This window comes from Coturnix japonica, chromosome 3, assembly GCF_054131305.1.
Source record: "Coturnix japonica strain WE chromosome 3, WE-NBRP24, whole genome shotgun sequence".
In the NCBI taxonomy this organism is placed as follows: Eukaryota; Metazoa; Chordata; class Aves; order Galliformes; family Phasianidae; genus Coturnix; species Coturnix japonica.
Window position 1 is genome coordinate 48,105,195 of NC_140665.1, and position 14,046 is coordinate 48,119,240.

Genomic DNA, 14,046 nt, shown 5'->3' on the forward strand with positions numbered 1-14,046 from the left:
TACTACATTAAAAACAAAACAAACAAAAACTATTCACTCAATTATCACTCTGTTTGTCTCATTATTCTCTCTCATTACCTTTTTCTGTATTAAACAATCTACCACCAAGATTAGGTTGCTGAACACATAAAATTAAGGCTGCACAAGACAGAGGCTGGGTTTCCATTTCCTGGCCAGTGCCAAATCTCCTGACTGTTAGATGAGAACAGCAGACACAGAATCCACCCCATCTGAGGGATCTCCTCCTGCCTTTGCATGACTCCCACATCCTCCTCAGGAAGCACTGCTTGAAACATAACTTACACTAAGCAGATCACACCTGAAAAATGTATAAAACATCATTACTTTAAAACAAAACAACTTGTATAAATTGCTCATAATGTACATTGTTACTTCAATCCTCTGAATACAGTTTTAACTTACCACAAGTCAAGAGATCACTCGTAAAGTTTGCATATGTGAACCAAGAGGGCTGCCTGGGCACCTAGGACTACTTCCCCTCTTCCTTTTCTTGCCACCCCCTCAAAACTGCCCCATGAATACAGGAAGAGAGATCACCAGCTGCCTGCTGAAGAAAACAGCCCCTGAATAGTATGCATCATTCAGATGATTTGGATGATTCAGTGTTTCCACATGAACTCTGCTGAAGATGCACACAAATGGCGCTTTGTGCATTTCTGAATCGCAAGCATAATTAATAGTCCAAGTACATATCAAAACAACTTCTATTTGAAGAATAACCTTCCATCTAAAATACAGCACTGTATCTGTTAGAATACAAAAGAGTTCCAGTTCTCAGACCTATTAACAGCTAGATTCACTTGTGTTTACATACTCCAGCATCTCCAGCCTTTATATACCTATCTAAAAAATCGTTCTCAAAAGTTGCAGTGAGCAGGGCAATGACAAGAGGATCTAGTGGCAAACTCATCATTTCGAAAGCCACCTGATGTGATGTGCGTTGGTTTTAAGCTGGAAGGGCTGGGAAGGAACAGAAAGGCCAGATGTTGCTTTCTCAGATACCGCAACACAGTAAGCACCTGTTTTGTTCCTAGGCATTTCACAGACTTAACTGCAGCTACATTTTGAAGGTTCAAGATGCTCTCACTATTTAGTAACTCACAGGAGAATACCACTAAAAATTCCCAGATATAGGCTGAGAACAAATGAACACACATAAACAAAATGAATGTACTTAGTGTGGTGCTCAAGGATGAAGAAATAGTATCTGTTTTTGCTTCTCTAATTTCCCTTTCTCATTTATTCAGAAGTTCACTTGATTCCTCTCTGTCAACAAGATCCTACTTTTATTTCAGCCCTGTAGCCATAAATCAAGAACGGCCCTGTTAAACCAAACAGATCAGATTTGACACAAAAAAAGAAGAATCAGACCTTGTGCTGACTTGCTCCTTCCCGATCTGCCCTATTAACTTTCCAGGAGAAGTGCTTGTTTGTCCTAGAGAACAAAAGCAGCATGAGCATGTAGAACCAGCCCAAGGTGCTCTGCAGGAGACACACAGTTAGTTGTTGTCTGAATCCACATGCAGCACCCATGCCACCACAGACTACTGTGCTTCAGCAAAGATAGAAGGATTGAAGGTTGCAAGGTAGGTAGTAATAACAGAATGCCACCAGAAACCATGCATATATTTTTCCACCAATGGTTTGTGAGCCATACTTTTATTTTCATCACAACTGAATTTTGCTTCATCTTAGGATGCAGACATTATACATATGCAACCTGAAGAGCTTGTGTCAAACTTGTTAGGCTGGTGCAACTTGCATCCTACAGCTCCTATCCCGAACCAGTGCTGTCAGATTCATCCACCCTTGCCAAAACATTTCCCATCTTACCCAGCTACCCAAGCAGCAAGCACTGTGTGAGACCAGAGTGTCCCAAAATCTTCTGAAATTTGAAAATGTGCCAAATATTTCCCTAGAGACAGTGAAATCCACATTTGCAGGAGTGAAGCTGGGGAGACTTCACATGTCAGTCAGAAGAGCTAGTTCAGGATTTCTGAAACTCTGGTGGTGGTTTTTTTGTTCCCTGCCATTTCTTGTAGTATTTTTCATGGCAGCTTCCAACCATACTCCCTCCTTTGGTAAACCACTGGGGAAATGAATCATGATACTGAAATTTGAGACTCTCCCACATCCTGCTAGAAGATTCCCCCACACGCAGCCCATATTCATTGTGAGCACAACTGCAAACTTTATTCAGAAGCAACCCAAGCACTTTCCTGTGGCCAGATTCACTCACAAGAGTACCCCCTGGTGTTTGTGCCTCACCTTGCAACATCTTGCTGCTCATCCAACCCCAGCTTCCTTGTCTCCTCTCCTTCGACAAAGGACCTTCTGCCTAATGCTAGTTGAATTAATGCCCTCCTGTACAAAAAGCCAAAACCATAGGTTGTCAAATCTATTGCAGTTTATTGGGACCAATCACATCACCAAGGATCACACTGTCACAGTAGGACACCAGATGTATGACCCAGCCCATCATTCCATCTTCATTCTCTTACCGGTATGCAGGGATGAGGGTTATGTGACTCCCGCCACATGGAAAAGCAGTAAGGGAGATGGAAGGAAATCCCCTACCTGACCACCTGCTAGTGAAAAATCAAACCCATTCCTGAACAAAGCTTCACAGAGCAGCTCCTGCATGACAGCAGGAGTGCACCACTGAGACCACCACTGCTTCTTCAAGGGTTAATGCCAAGACATGTTTTGGCAGCATCCCATGCAAGCACTCCCCACTGGGAAATAATTAGATGGATTTGATCCTACATGTTTGCAACTCCTGTTTCTTCTGCAAACAAAAGCTTTCTAGACCTGTACTTCGGGAACTGAGCCAAGTCCATTCTCAGCTCCTGAGAGGGAGGAGAGAATCTACTGCTGCAGTTGGTAGGCTCCTGCTTACCACTTCTGCTCTACATGCTGCCAAGGAAATCAATAGGCAGTGGGAGAGGAACAGGCTGGAAAAGGGAGAGGGCCCGTACAGCAGGTCCCCACCCATCTTCCCAATATGACTTGCAAATCCAGGGTTACAAAACTCAAGAGCTAAGAGAAAAAGCAGACCTTATTTGCTCTCCAGTGATAAAAGGCCAGTTTGTTTATAGTTTGAGGGCCAGCTACTGCTAGGGGTGGTGGACAGAGCTTCAAAGCAGAGTCTAAGCTGGCAGCTGAGTAAGCAGAGAGGAATTATTAGATGAACCAAGAGCTTGGAAATACTGCCTTGCAGGCAGCGCTATTTTTACCAGAGAGCTCAAACAATGAAACAAACTCAATCATGTTACAAATATTCAAAGTTTGTGCGATAAGTTCCTGTAAAGTCCCTTGGCCTTTACTTAAGGAAAAGAAGGGTAGACAGGAAGATGGAAGGAAAATAATGAATTCTGGAAATCAGTTATTTTTCATACATACTCAGTTATACCAACTCCCAAAATAAATAAATAAATTTGAAGAGAAATACAAAATATGTTTGTATTCATTCATTCATTCTTTCAGCTTGGGGCAGACCGTCTCAGCAACAACCACCCTATGTGTAAGCCCTTGTTCATGTTTTGTAGAGAGATGTTGAAGATCCCCCCCAGTTGTTCTACAAGAATCTACAACATCTGAACTACTGACCTTGCAACAAAACAACCACTGAAGATGCAGGTGCTAAAGTTTGGTTGATCATTTCAGAGGGGTGAAAATCCTTAGTTTCATTATTATTCAGTATTGATTGCAATGTTCCATAGCACAGAAGAGGGGGTTTCTTTTCAGTAGCTCTTTTTACCTACTTACAGATAGATTTATGGGCTGTGACCACATACATTAACTTTCACTGAAAACAAGTGAAGACTTCTTTAGAAATATTTGCACTGGAAGTAGCTAGCGGCAGAAAGAAGAGGGAAATAAGTAGCACTAAAAAGCACATAGCTAATTGGAAAAGTCCATTAAACACATGTAGTATCAATAAAGGCTATGGCATTTTCTGTAGCTTTTAGTAATTATTTTCCAAACCAAAAAGCCTCTAAGCAAAGGTCATAAGGCTCTGCCAGAGCTTCAAAGACTCAGGGACAAGTAGCAAACACAGTCCACTGCATCGTTGGCATCTCTGCTGGACCCAGCAGCTCCTATACTGAACCATCCATTCTGAGATACAGTTCACTTGCTACAAGAAAAATAACAAGCATCCAAGTCATCTTGCTTACAGCGGCACTGTACAATGGAGATGGTACCTCTGATTCCTTTTGGCTGTGGCCTAGTTGCCACAGTGCAAAGGGAGCTTCCATCCTCACCAGAGGCCAAGAAATGAGCAGGAACTGCAGTTGCAAATTGAACCAGGGATTGTTCCCAAAAACCAGCTCTGTACCTCATTTGTACTGTGGTTAATTCTTCCATCTCTATACTCAGATTAACAAAACATATAAGCACCAAAAGATACCTTTGGCCTCTCCCAAAAATGTGCATAAGATTAATTCTATTTCAGGGGGAAAGCCAGTGGTTTACATTATCCTAAGTAACAACTGAGGTGGCCACACAAGGAGGCTTAAAAATAAATGTTTACAACCATCCCTTGTCTTGCTAAAACAAACACATCTCTCCCACCATCAGGAACTGGAGGACACCCAAGGGTCTGGATTTTCCCCCTCACAGAGTATTTATTTCTCGTTTTTCTTCTTACTGGCAAAATATATGCAACAGTCAACCTCTGCCTGTTCCATATTTCACACATATAATTTTGTAAAAAATCACAATTTTGTAAAGTTACACTGACCCAACAATATGATTTGCAAATCTGACCTACTGCTTCTGGACCAAGTCCAGTGAAATCCAACATAGTTAATCTTTTGGACTGCCACGTGAGGCCCAGCAGGAGATGATACAATGCTGCTGGCAGTTACCAACTACCACAAAAGGCAGCAAAACCACTGGCTACACACACAAGAGAGCTGGGTTCACACTGTGCAGGTATAGGATAGACAGGGCTTACTATTTTAAACTCATGCTGCAGCAACATAGGCAGCAGAATTTGGGAAAATATGTAGACAGTGGCTCTTGACTGTTTATGTCATGCATCTAACAGCTCAAGTGTCACATGAGAAGCTTTATGTGTGTGTGCATATATATATATATATATATATATATATATATATATACTCATGAGTAACTGCCCTTGCCTCATACTCCAGCACCACACGGATGTAGTAGGAGAAACAAACAGGCGAAGAAGAAACTTGTGTGGGCTGTCTTCTCCATAGAGCTGCTGCTATGCTACTGACAGTGTGTTTGACAAGGACACCCATCCACATATTCAATTTAGCCCTTCTTCCTTCCTTCTCTGAGCTGAGTCTTTTTCGGACTGCTCTTTCTGCATTTTAGTTCAAAGCTTTAAGAGCTCTTGACCTTTAAAAAAATTTATGACTTGCAATACAAGAATCAGTATGCAACGGCCCAGATCTTAAAAGCAGGTGCTCCATATACACATGATCTTCTCAGTTCCACAGCCCAACAAGATTAGTTTATTTCAAAGGACCCACAAGGCATAAGCCTTTCTAATTCATGCTACAAGGTGTAGCATCAAGATCCTACTTAGAGCCTGATGAAAAGGTTTAACTTAGTCTATTTAGGATGTGGGTACATGTACAGAGCAGTTTGTGAAGACCACCTGTGGTATAACAGGAAATAAGATTTGTACACAAATAGTTTTCATACAGAGAAAATTCTTTACCCTTTCCAACTCAGAAGGAAGTCAGCTTTGCCATCTGTTTCCTGGCTTGGAAAAGTTTAGATTTTTTTCTTCTTCTTTCAGCTCAATGAACACTCAGCTTATACAGACTTTTTAAAACCACCTGCTTAGGAGAAGGAAAATAGAATCCATTCACCAATTAGTATAAACTCAATACTCTTTCCACCTCTACTGGTCATCCAGAATCCAGACACAGGTTAATTTGACTATCCAAAGTAGCAGAGGAAACTTGTGGCTTTAAGAATTGCCCTGAACCCCCTCCACAAGCCATTAGTATTAATTTTTATATCTTATTTCCTCTTGCACATGGCTATCTAGAATAATATTTTCTCATAATGTTTATATATGGGAACACCCAGGATATTGGCCTGCAAATACTCTGCAGGCTAAAACTGAAGCCCGCTCAACACTTTTGAAGTGTACATTCCTGAAACACTGTATCACTGTACACATAGCAGAAGTACCAAATATTTTCATTTGTGGTGTTTTTATATATAAATACTTTTATATAAATATTATATAAATATGTATATATGTGTGTGTGTGTGTATATTTTTTTTTTTTTTATTATTTTTTTTTCTCAATGAATCGTGTCATTCTGCCACCATACCAGAACACTCAGAGCAGAATACTGTGTGTGTTGTACTGTACTAAATATGTATCTGGATACACATATTGCACTCATTAGCAAAGTGAACCTAGGCATAGCTTTTATTATCACACATACACATGCTTATCTTCATTACCAAGAGACAAGCCAAGTTTCTGCATAACAACAGTATTTAACCTGTTACATACCTTTTTTTTTTTTTTTCCTGAGATTGAGCCAGCAATTACTCCTTGCTGTGTCTTTTTTTTTTTTTTTTTCCTTCTCCAAAACTACAGAGCACCCTCTATATTCATTGCACAGAGAACAGACTTAAGTGATCACAATCTTACAAGTTGAATTTCTTGGGCCAAGAGTCTTTTGGAATTAAGACTTTTCAGATGTTTCACCTCACTTTTCAATTAATGTGGTTCAAAGTGGTGAGTAGGAAAATTTATTATAAAATACAGAACAGATTTCACCATTTCTAAATGAGATTAAAGTGCAGGAGTTATCTGAAAAAGTTGAGTTTTAAACACTTCTGTATATACCAGATCTTCTAACAGGAGCCATTGCTGCAAAGAAGAAAAACAATCACATTCTGGAATATTACAACATTCATTGCTACAAGTCTTGGTCGTATTTTAAACCATTCTCCCAAACTAACAACAGCATTTCTCCAAAATGATAATGATAGTACTAAAAGATCTGTGTCACATTGCTATTTGCTAAACATCAGTTTCTTAATATTTCACAGTATGCACAAAGATAGAGAAGATCAAGTGTTTTAATTTTTATTCTTTACTATGGAAAACAGGTCACATAGGAAAACAAACCATTTCAAGTAGAGTATTTATCACAGAAAAGTAAAGCTTGCTCTTAAACACATGCTTTTTACTGTTCCTTGCATTTCACTTGGTCTTCCTACACTGATACTCATCGTTTCCTTTGCAGATACTAGTAAGAATAGAGTTTGCTCCCATAATGCTCCCATAAGTCTTTCAACTGCACTTATTCCTTCCCCCCCACATGCTTTCAAACGTTTGGATGATGGCCATGTTTTATGCCACTCTGCTGGACTGTCTCTTCCCATATATGAAGTAGCTGTATTAAAACTTTACAAGAGATGGATGAAGGAGAGAATCAGGAGGTATGAAGGGCACACACACAACCAATAGCTACGACTCATACCATAACTCAAAATAGCTTATTATTACTGAGAATATATATTTGAGCTTTTGCAATTGGGTTATCTAAGAGGAAAAATACCTCTCTTCCAAAGCCAAAAAAGTGCCATCTTCCCAGAGAAAGACTCCTACATATCATACACTACATAAAAGGGTTTGCAGCATACAGCGTGCACTAAGCAGTATTTGCATACGAAAATATCAGGATGACATGGTAACTTAGTAGAGCACAGCATAAATTCACTGGAGCAAGGATGTAGCTTTTGCAATAAAAGCTGGCTTATGGGGGCTCTGCTACATTTATTCTGTGTACATACACTCTAACAGCCCAAGGTCCATCAATAGTGATGCATAACATTCAAGAGGAGAGAAAACAAACATACAAAAAAGCCCACCAGGCATTATTTGCTTTTTTAATTGGAAAACATACATGACTTAAGTGAGAACTACTTCACAGTGCTCAACGATCTTGGATAACTTGCAGTGGAAACAATAATAAAACTTCTAGTAATTTCCAGAAAAGTATCCATTGCCTCTTGTGAACATGGGAAGACAACTCTTGCTGTAGACAGTCAGCTGTTGGATACCCTTGATGACTGACAAAAGGTCACATTCAGTACTTCAACTCAGCATGATCAGAACACTAGAGCATGAAGAGGAGAATATACAGTTGAGTTTTCCTTTGTTTGTTGACATTTTTAAGCTTGTATTTAGGCAGCAAAATATTTTGAAAAGTGTCACTGCCTAAATGCCTGTGAATTCCTTCATTTCTCAGAGATGAACTGAATTAAAGCTATTCTTAAATTAGATCAAGCTCCTCCCACTGCTCTCAGATCAAACTGCAAGATAACCCAAATGAACAAAGGTATCAAACTTGAGTTTTTCAGTGTTTTGAAAATATGCTGAGGAGGATCCTAGGATACCAAGTACTTCTATGTTTTCTTCCATATCAACATACACGAAAGTATACACTAAGTTGCATCCTTCCCCAGACATGCATGTTATTTGAACTAGATTAGTATCACTTATTTCACAGTTCAGTGAATTCAGGGCTGGACAACAGAGTGCATAAAACATGGAAGTTTGAGCACTCTTCTCAGAGGCAGGACTAAAACTGGTCTAGGATTCAACAGCACTGCAACTGTGTTTGTCTGTGTCCCTACTACAAATGCCATGTCAGAGGAAGAGAAGAGTTGCACAAGACTACCATACTACAGTCTTCGAGGATCAAAAAGGTCCAAACCAGCCCTCACTTAAATCACCAGTGAGAAATAATCAAATGTAATTAATTCAGAACTGAATTTAACACTGTGCCTCTGCAAGGCTGTAGAACAATTTCAAGAACATGTGGCAGGAGAAAGGTTACATCTGCATAGCCAGAATTATGGTATGTTTCTAATACTCATGTTATCAGGTACAATTCCTGCCCCAGTTCAGAGTGCAAACTACTGTTTAAGTTCCCTCTTTCCCCACCAAATATTAATTACAAATTTGACTTTTCTTTAGTAAGACCAAAGGAAGAAAAGCTGTTGGCAATATAACGTCTATGAAAATAGTCTTAAAATTAGTGGAGAATATCAAAGACTTTCTTTCATTTGACTAACTCATGCATAGTACCGCAGACAGGAAGGTACAAACTCTGTTTGAGTGAAAAATATATACAACTATATTTAACATTTAAATTAAACACAACTGTTTGCATACAAACAATCTTATGTACATTCAATTTTAAACAATACCTCTTTAACATCCTCTTCTTTTGTTAAACAAGTTTTATTTTTCTCCCAAAAAACCCAACGCTACTTTAAAATTCTGGAGGGGAAAAAATGAGCTATAATTAAAATAGCAAGATATCTTACAATTTTAATTTATCATAGCACATACTTTTCATAAAAGCTAACACATCTTTCAAAAACTGAACCACTGTAAAATTCTCCTGAGTCCAACAGGACTGTCTTTAAAAGATCACTTTGGTTAACAGCAAATCATTCTTAGACAATTAAGGAAAAAAATATATATTCTTTTACCACCTCTATAGATGTATCTTCATGGCATATTGTAACAATCCATACGTCTTTATGGATGAGCACTTCAGCTGTTCTGCACACTTTATTTATGCTGCGTTTTCAATAACGTGTAAGATAAATCAGGTTGGACAGATTTGCAGTTAAACTAGTTCAACTTGAAAACATCTCTAGATAAGAGATCCCTCTTCCTAAGACTTTCCTCAGATCTTGGATATCAGAGAAAGAATAGCAGTGCTACTTCTTCATCCTCACAGGCTTGGTTTCATGCAATAAGATCTTGCAACATATTGCTAAGTTGTACCAAACCTGTCTTTGCCTCCTGGCCTTTCCTGGTCAGGAAAGTAACACAGCTTTCACTGACCCCTACATATTACAACATCTAGCCAGTCACATCAGCCTCTGAGCATTCAGACAAATGAAGTGCCACTGGACTTCACCATAATACAAAGGTTTCCTCTGAATAGTAATGCAGATTTCAAGTCCCACGTGGTCTCTATATCACCAAAATTTTACTCATTTCCCAGGGAACAAATCCCCAACTTTTGGCCATTAAGAAGAACTTAATCTTTCTTTTCTCCTTGCACTACACAACCTTCTGATGCATCAAAAAAAAAATCACAAAAAGGCAAGAATATTAGATTCTCCAGGAAAAGAACACTGCATTAGTTGCTATGCATCAGTTAAGCTGTAAAGCAGAGAAGTCTGACTGATGAACAAAGGCACTTGAGTAACCATCCTGTAATCAACAGTCAGTGAGTCAACAATTTAAGCCTTGTTATCCAACTGACCAGTAGTGAGGGTTCTGCAGAAGAAGATTTTGTGGATGATGTAACAGAGGACTTCTTAGCACCTTCGTCTTGAAAAGGAATTGTTGCACTGTTGTGGAGGTCTGTATTCATAAAACACCTGCTGCCTCGAATATAATCCGTTCCCCTTACTAACTGCTTCTCAGACATGGGTCTTGAAAGGGGGTGTTGTGTGGAGGGACTTTCTTCAATGATTGGGGGTATCCGTTCATTACTGAAGTACCTGCAGAGGACATCTTCACCTGTGGGAACAGAAAAGAAGAAACGCAATTATTGCTGGTTTCAAAACAACTACTACTCCATTCATATTGTTTTACATTTATAACGGTCCTTAGAGACACTAACACTTCCCAGATTCTTCTTACCTTTAATAACACTCCTGGACACGAACAGCAGTCAATAAATGACATTTAAAGTGTTTTTGTTTTTTGTTTGTTTGTTTTGTTTTGTTTTGAAAGCATTTAGCACATTAACTACATTGACTAATATTGAATGAGAGAATTTGGGGTTTAACAGTCACACACTGTAAGAGCCAATGTAGATTATCTTCACATGAACTGAAAGCCAGACCTAGAAATTCTCTTTGTGATATTTCATTCAAGATGCTGTAGGCCAAGGTTGAATCCATATTTATATGCCTGCAACTATCTTAAAAGCTACAAACATTACTTTGAACAATGGAAATTAATCTTGCAGATAGAAGTGTAAGCATTTCCTTGTGATGCTTGCTCTTCCCACCCCAACCCAAATTCTTTCCTAGATTCCTAAACATCACTGCTGATAGAGACACCTAGGTTCACTCTGAGAGTTAACATGCGAGTAATGAAAAAAGGTAGGTAAAAAAAAAAAAGCACTGCAAAATAACAGCCCTGCAATGTGGTGATCATCCTGAGAGACTAGCTACTTAGTGTGTTTCTAATATCCTTCAGCATTCACGCTTCTTGTTAGCGTCTTCACTTTTGTAAAAACAGAATTTCACTTCTATTTTTTCCTGGAAGTACACATTTGTTTTCATAATTGATTTCAAGAATAAACTAAGGTCTTATTTCCCATTATAATAATTTGTTGTATTTCAGATACAAAGGAGTGAGTAGGAGGGAAGAGAAGGGCATGACAGGAAAGAAAAAAAAGCCGTCTAATCTGACATCAGCTTTTGTGTCTCGCCTCCTCAGTGGCATCTTCAGAATGTTGTTTTCTAACAGCAGCAAAAAGTAACTCCTAGAAGGCCCTACACTTCTGAGAAAAATAATTGCTTCTATAACAGTTTCCATACATAACCAAACAAAGAGTGATCAAAAAAGGCAGTTTTTCATAAAATCAGTAAGATCCTCCCTTGCAGAAGAAAGGGAAAGGTGTGTAAAAGAGAAATAGTAAACCTGTGATGTAAGGAGATAAGCACATGTATGAAGTAGTCGCTACCAAACTACATTTCACATTCACAAAATGTTAAGATCAAAAAAACAAAGTTTGTGCCCCAGCACCGTACAAGCTCAAATTTCACAACTACCATCTGGCATTCCTGTTGAAACGAACTGTCATTCTGGATCAATTCAATGGTATGCAAATGCTAATCTTTCAATCCTAATTTAGGCAGTTCACCCCAACAAGATTTTAGAGAGGGATCTAGAAAGAGGTTAGGACCTAAAATCTTGCCTTTTCTTCCTGGTGCTCGTGGCCTCGAGAAGGGCTCCGCAGCTCCTATCCAACTCCCATCAGCAGGCATTGATAAGGGACGAGGTTTTCCTGAAGGCAACAGAGTGAAAGTTATGAGGAGTTACATTAAGTTTGGAGAGCCCATGTTTAAATTTATACTTTTCAGAGTTAAGCAAAGGGAGAAAGATACAGCAAAATAAGCAGATCAAATTGCATAAATAAATATTTCAAGATAGTTCAACCAGTGGAATATAAGAAAGCATTCTGCTGAGATTAAACAGCTAGCTACGCTCTTGTCTGTTTACAGTGGCAATGGACATAGTGACCACAAGTTATAACCACTATACATGTGGAAACAGACAAGGAATGGCATCAGTGCCCAGTTGAATGACATTCCTTAAAGGAATAACATTTAAGTGAAATTATTCTAGGTGTAGAATTTAAGTCTTATTCACACTTTGTGCTGACTGCCCTGAACATCCATCAACTGAAGCATTTATCAGAATATCAATAGTGAAAGAGTAATGAACTCACCGTATGACTGTGTTTTTTCTCTCATCTTGGCTGGCAGTATATTTGCTTCCATATGATATCCAGGCAGCTGATCAGAATCAGCAATAGTAAACCTTCTCCTTCGACTTTCCTGATCCAGAAAAGAATTGGGAGACTCAGCACCTTTGGATCCAAGTAATGGGTGACTGGGTTTGCTGCCTCCTCCGTATAGAAAATTCCCCTTTTCATCTCTGAAAGAACAGTTTGCTTCAATTAGCAACTTAAAAGGAATTTACTCTGCAAGCACGAGTAAGTTTGAAAGACATTTTCTAGCCCACAATCATGCCCCTGATAATGGGCACTGTGCTGCAAACATGCTGAAGAAAAAAAATAAAATAGGTCAAATGATGAAAGTCTTCATTAAACATATTCACCTAGAAGACAGAAAGTTATCCTCTTCATGCTAATTCACTTTTAACAAGACAGTAATTTAACAGAGAAGATTAGAGGTTCCTTTAGGCACTAGCCCTAGAAAGACTTTTGAGAATGAGATCTTTAGGCCCTAAGGGTAACAAAGCTCACAGTTTACTATCTGGTCAGTAAACAGCTCTGGCAGAGGACTGCATCCACAGGTTTATCCTAGCAGTAGTGGTAAGATCCAGTGTCTCCATTGGAGGGACTATGCCTTCCTATTTGGCCTTAAGGGGCCAATAACTGACACTGGACATTCACCTAGTCTTTCATACAGAAGTGGAAACCCCTTGAGAATCTGAGTAATAAATTCATAGCATATATAAATAATTTTGAGCTATTTCTGCAGGACTCCCCTTCCTATCTTTCCTGAGAATCCTCCATTTTCAGAACCAGTCCTGTTTAACATTTTTAGAAGACACCCTCTAACTTAGGATTTTCCTCTTTTTTTTTTCTTTTTTTTTTTTTTCTATCCCCTTTCCTGTATACACTAGTCTTGCTTGAAGCAACAGGCCAAGTTTGGCAAAAAATATTCAGCTGATCTCTAAGTACGTACACAGCCCATTGTTGACATTTTTTCCAATGTTAGATCTCAGTGAATAGGAGGAAGCTATTTATAGAGATTCACAGACCAGAAATTACACGTAAGTGTTACATCACCACCACCACGTGTAAGCAGACAGCTCTCCTACAACACCACCATGTGGAGAACGCACCCTAGGGAGGATGAACAGTCACTGCTCTCTCCTCAGTGCCAGAAGTAAGTAATGCACCAGAAAAGGTCTACGCCATGAAAGGAGGAAAAGAGGATGGTGGAGGCACAGGGCAAAAGTGACCACACAAACGTATTGCAATTTCAGAAGAGCAGCAAAACATATAGAGGTGAAGTTAAAGAACGAAACGCAGTGAGACTATTGTCCTTTTCCCTATTACTGGCTGCCGTAACTTCCCATACTTTACTTTACTTAAAGGTTGAAGTCCAATGACAGTCCACATGAGCCACTACCTTTCCCTGCATCAACCAGGACAAGTTTCTCAGCTCACATTGCTATATCCTTCCCTGCCAACAGGATTCAGATCCAAGGGT

The 14,046-nt window shown here is 39.2% G+C and overlaps 1 protein-coding gene across 4 annotated transcripts in view; it reads right to left on the reverse strand.

The window, feature by feature from the left end:
* Positions 1–6,761: 6,761 nt before the first annotated feature.
* Positions 6,762–14,046, reverse strand: part of CNKSR3 (CNKSR family member 3) — a 58,955-nt gene continuing 51,670 nt past the window's right edge. For 2 of the 4 annotated variants that reach the window (XM_015858202.3, XM_085541522.1), the window contains 3 exons: positions 12,531–12,739; positions 11,997–12,086; positions 6,762–10,585 (listed from right to left, as the gene is read on the reverse strand). In XM_015858202.3, the coding sequence (XP_015713688.3) occupies positions 10,287–10,585; positions 11,997–12,086; positions 12,531–12,739 (598 nt within the window). In that variant the 3' untranslated portion in view covers positions 6,762–10,286. Of the gene's footprint in view, positions 10,586–11,984; positions 12,087–12,530; positions 12,740–14,046 lie in introns of all 4 variants that reach the window. The other 2 variants (XM_032443299.2, XM_085541521.1) reach the window with 2 other exon arrangements.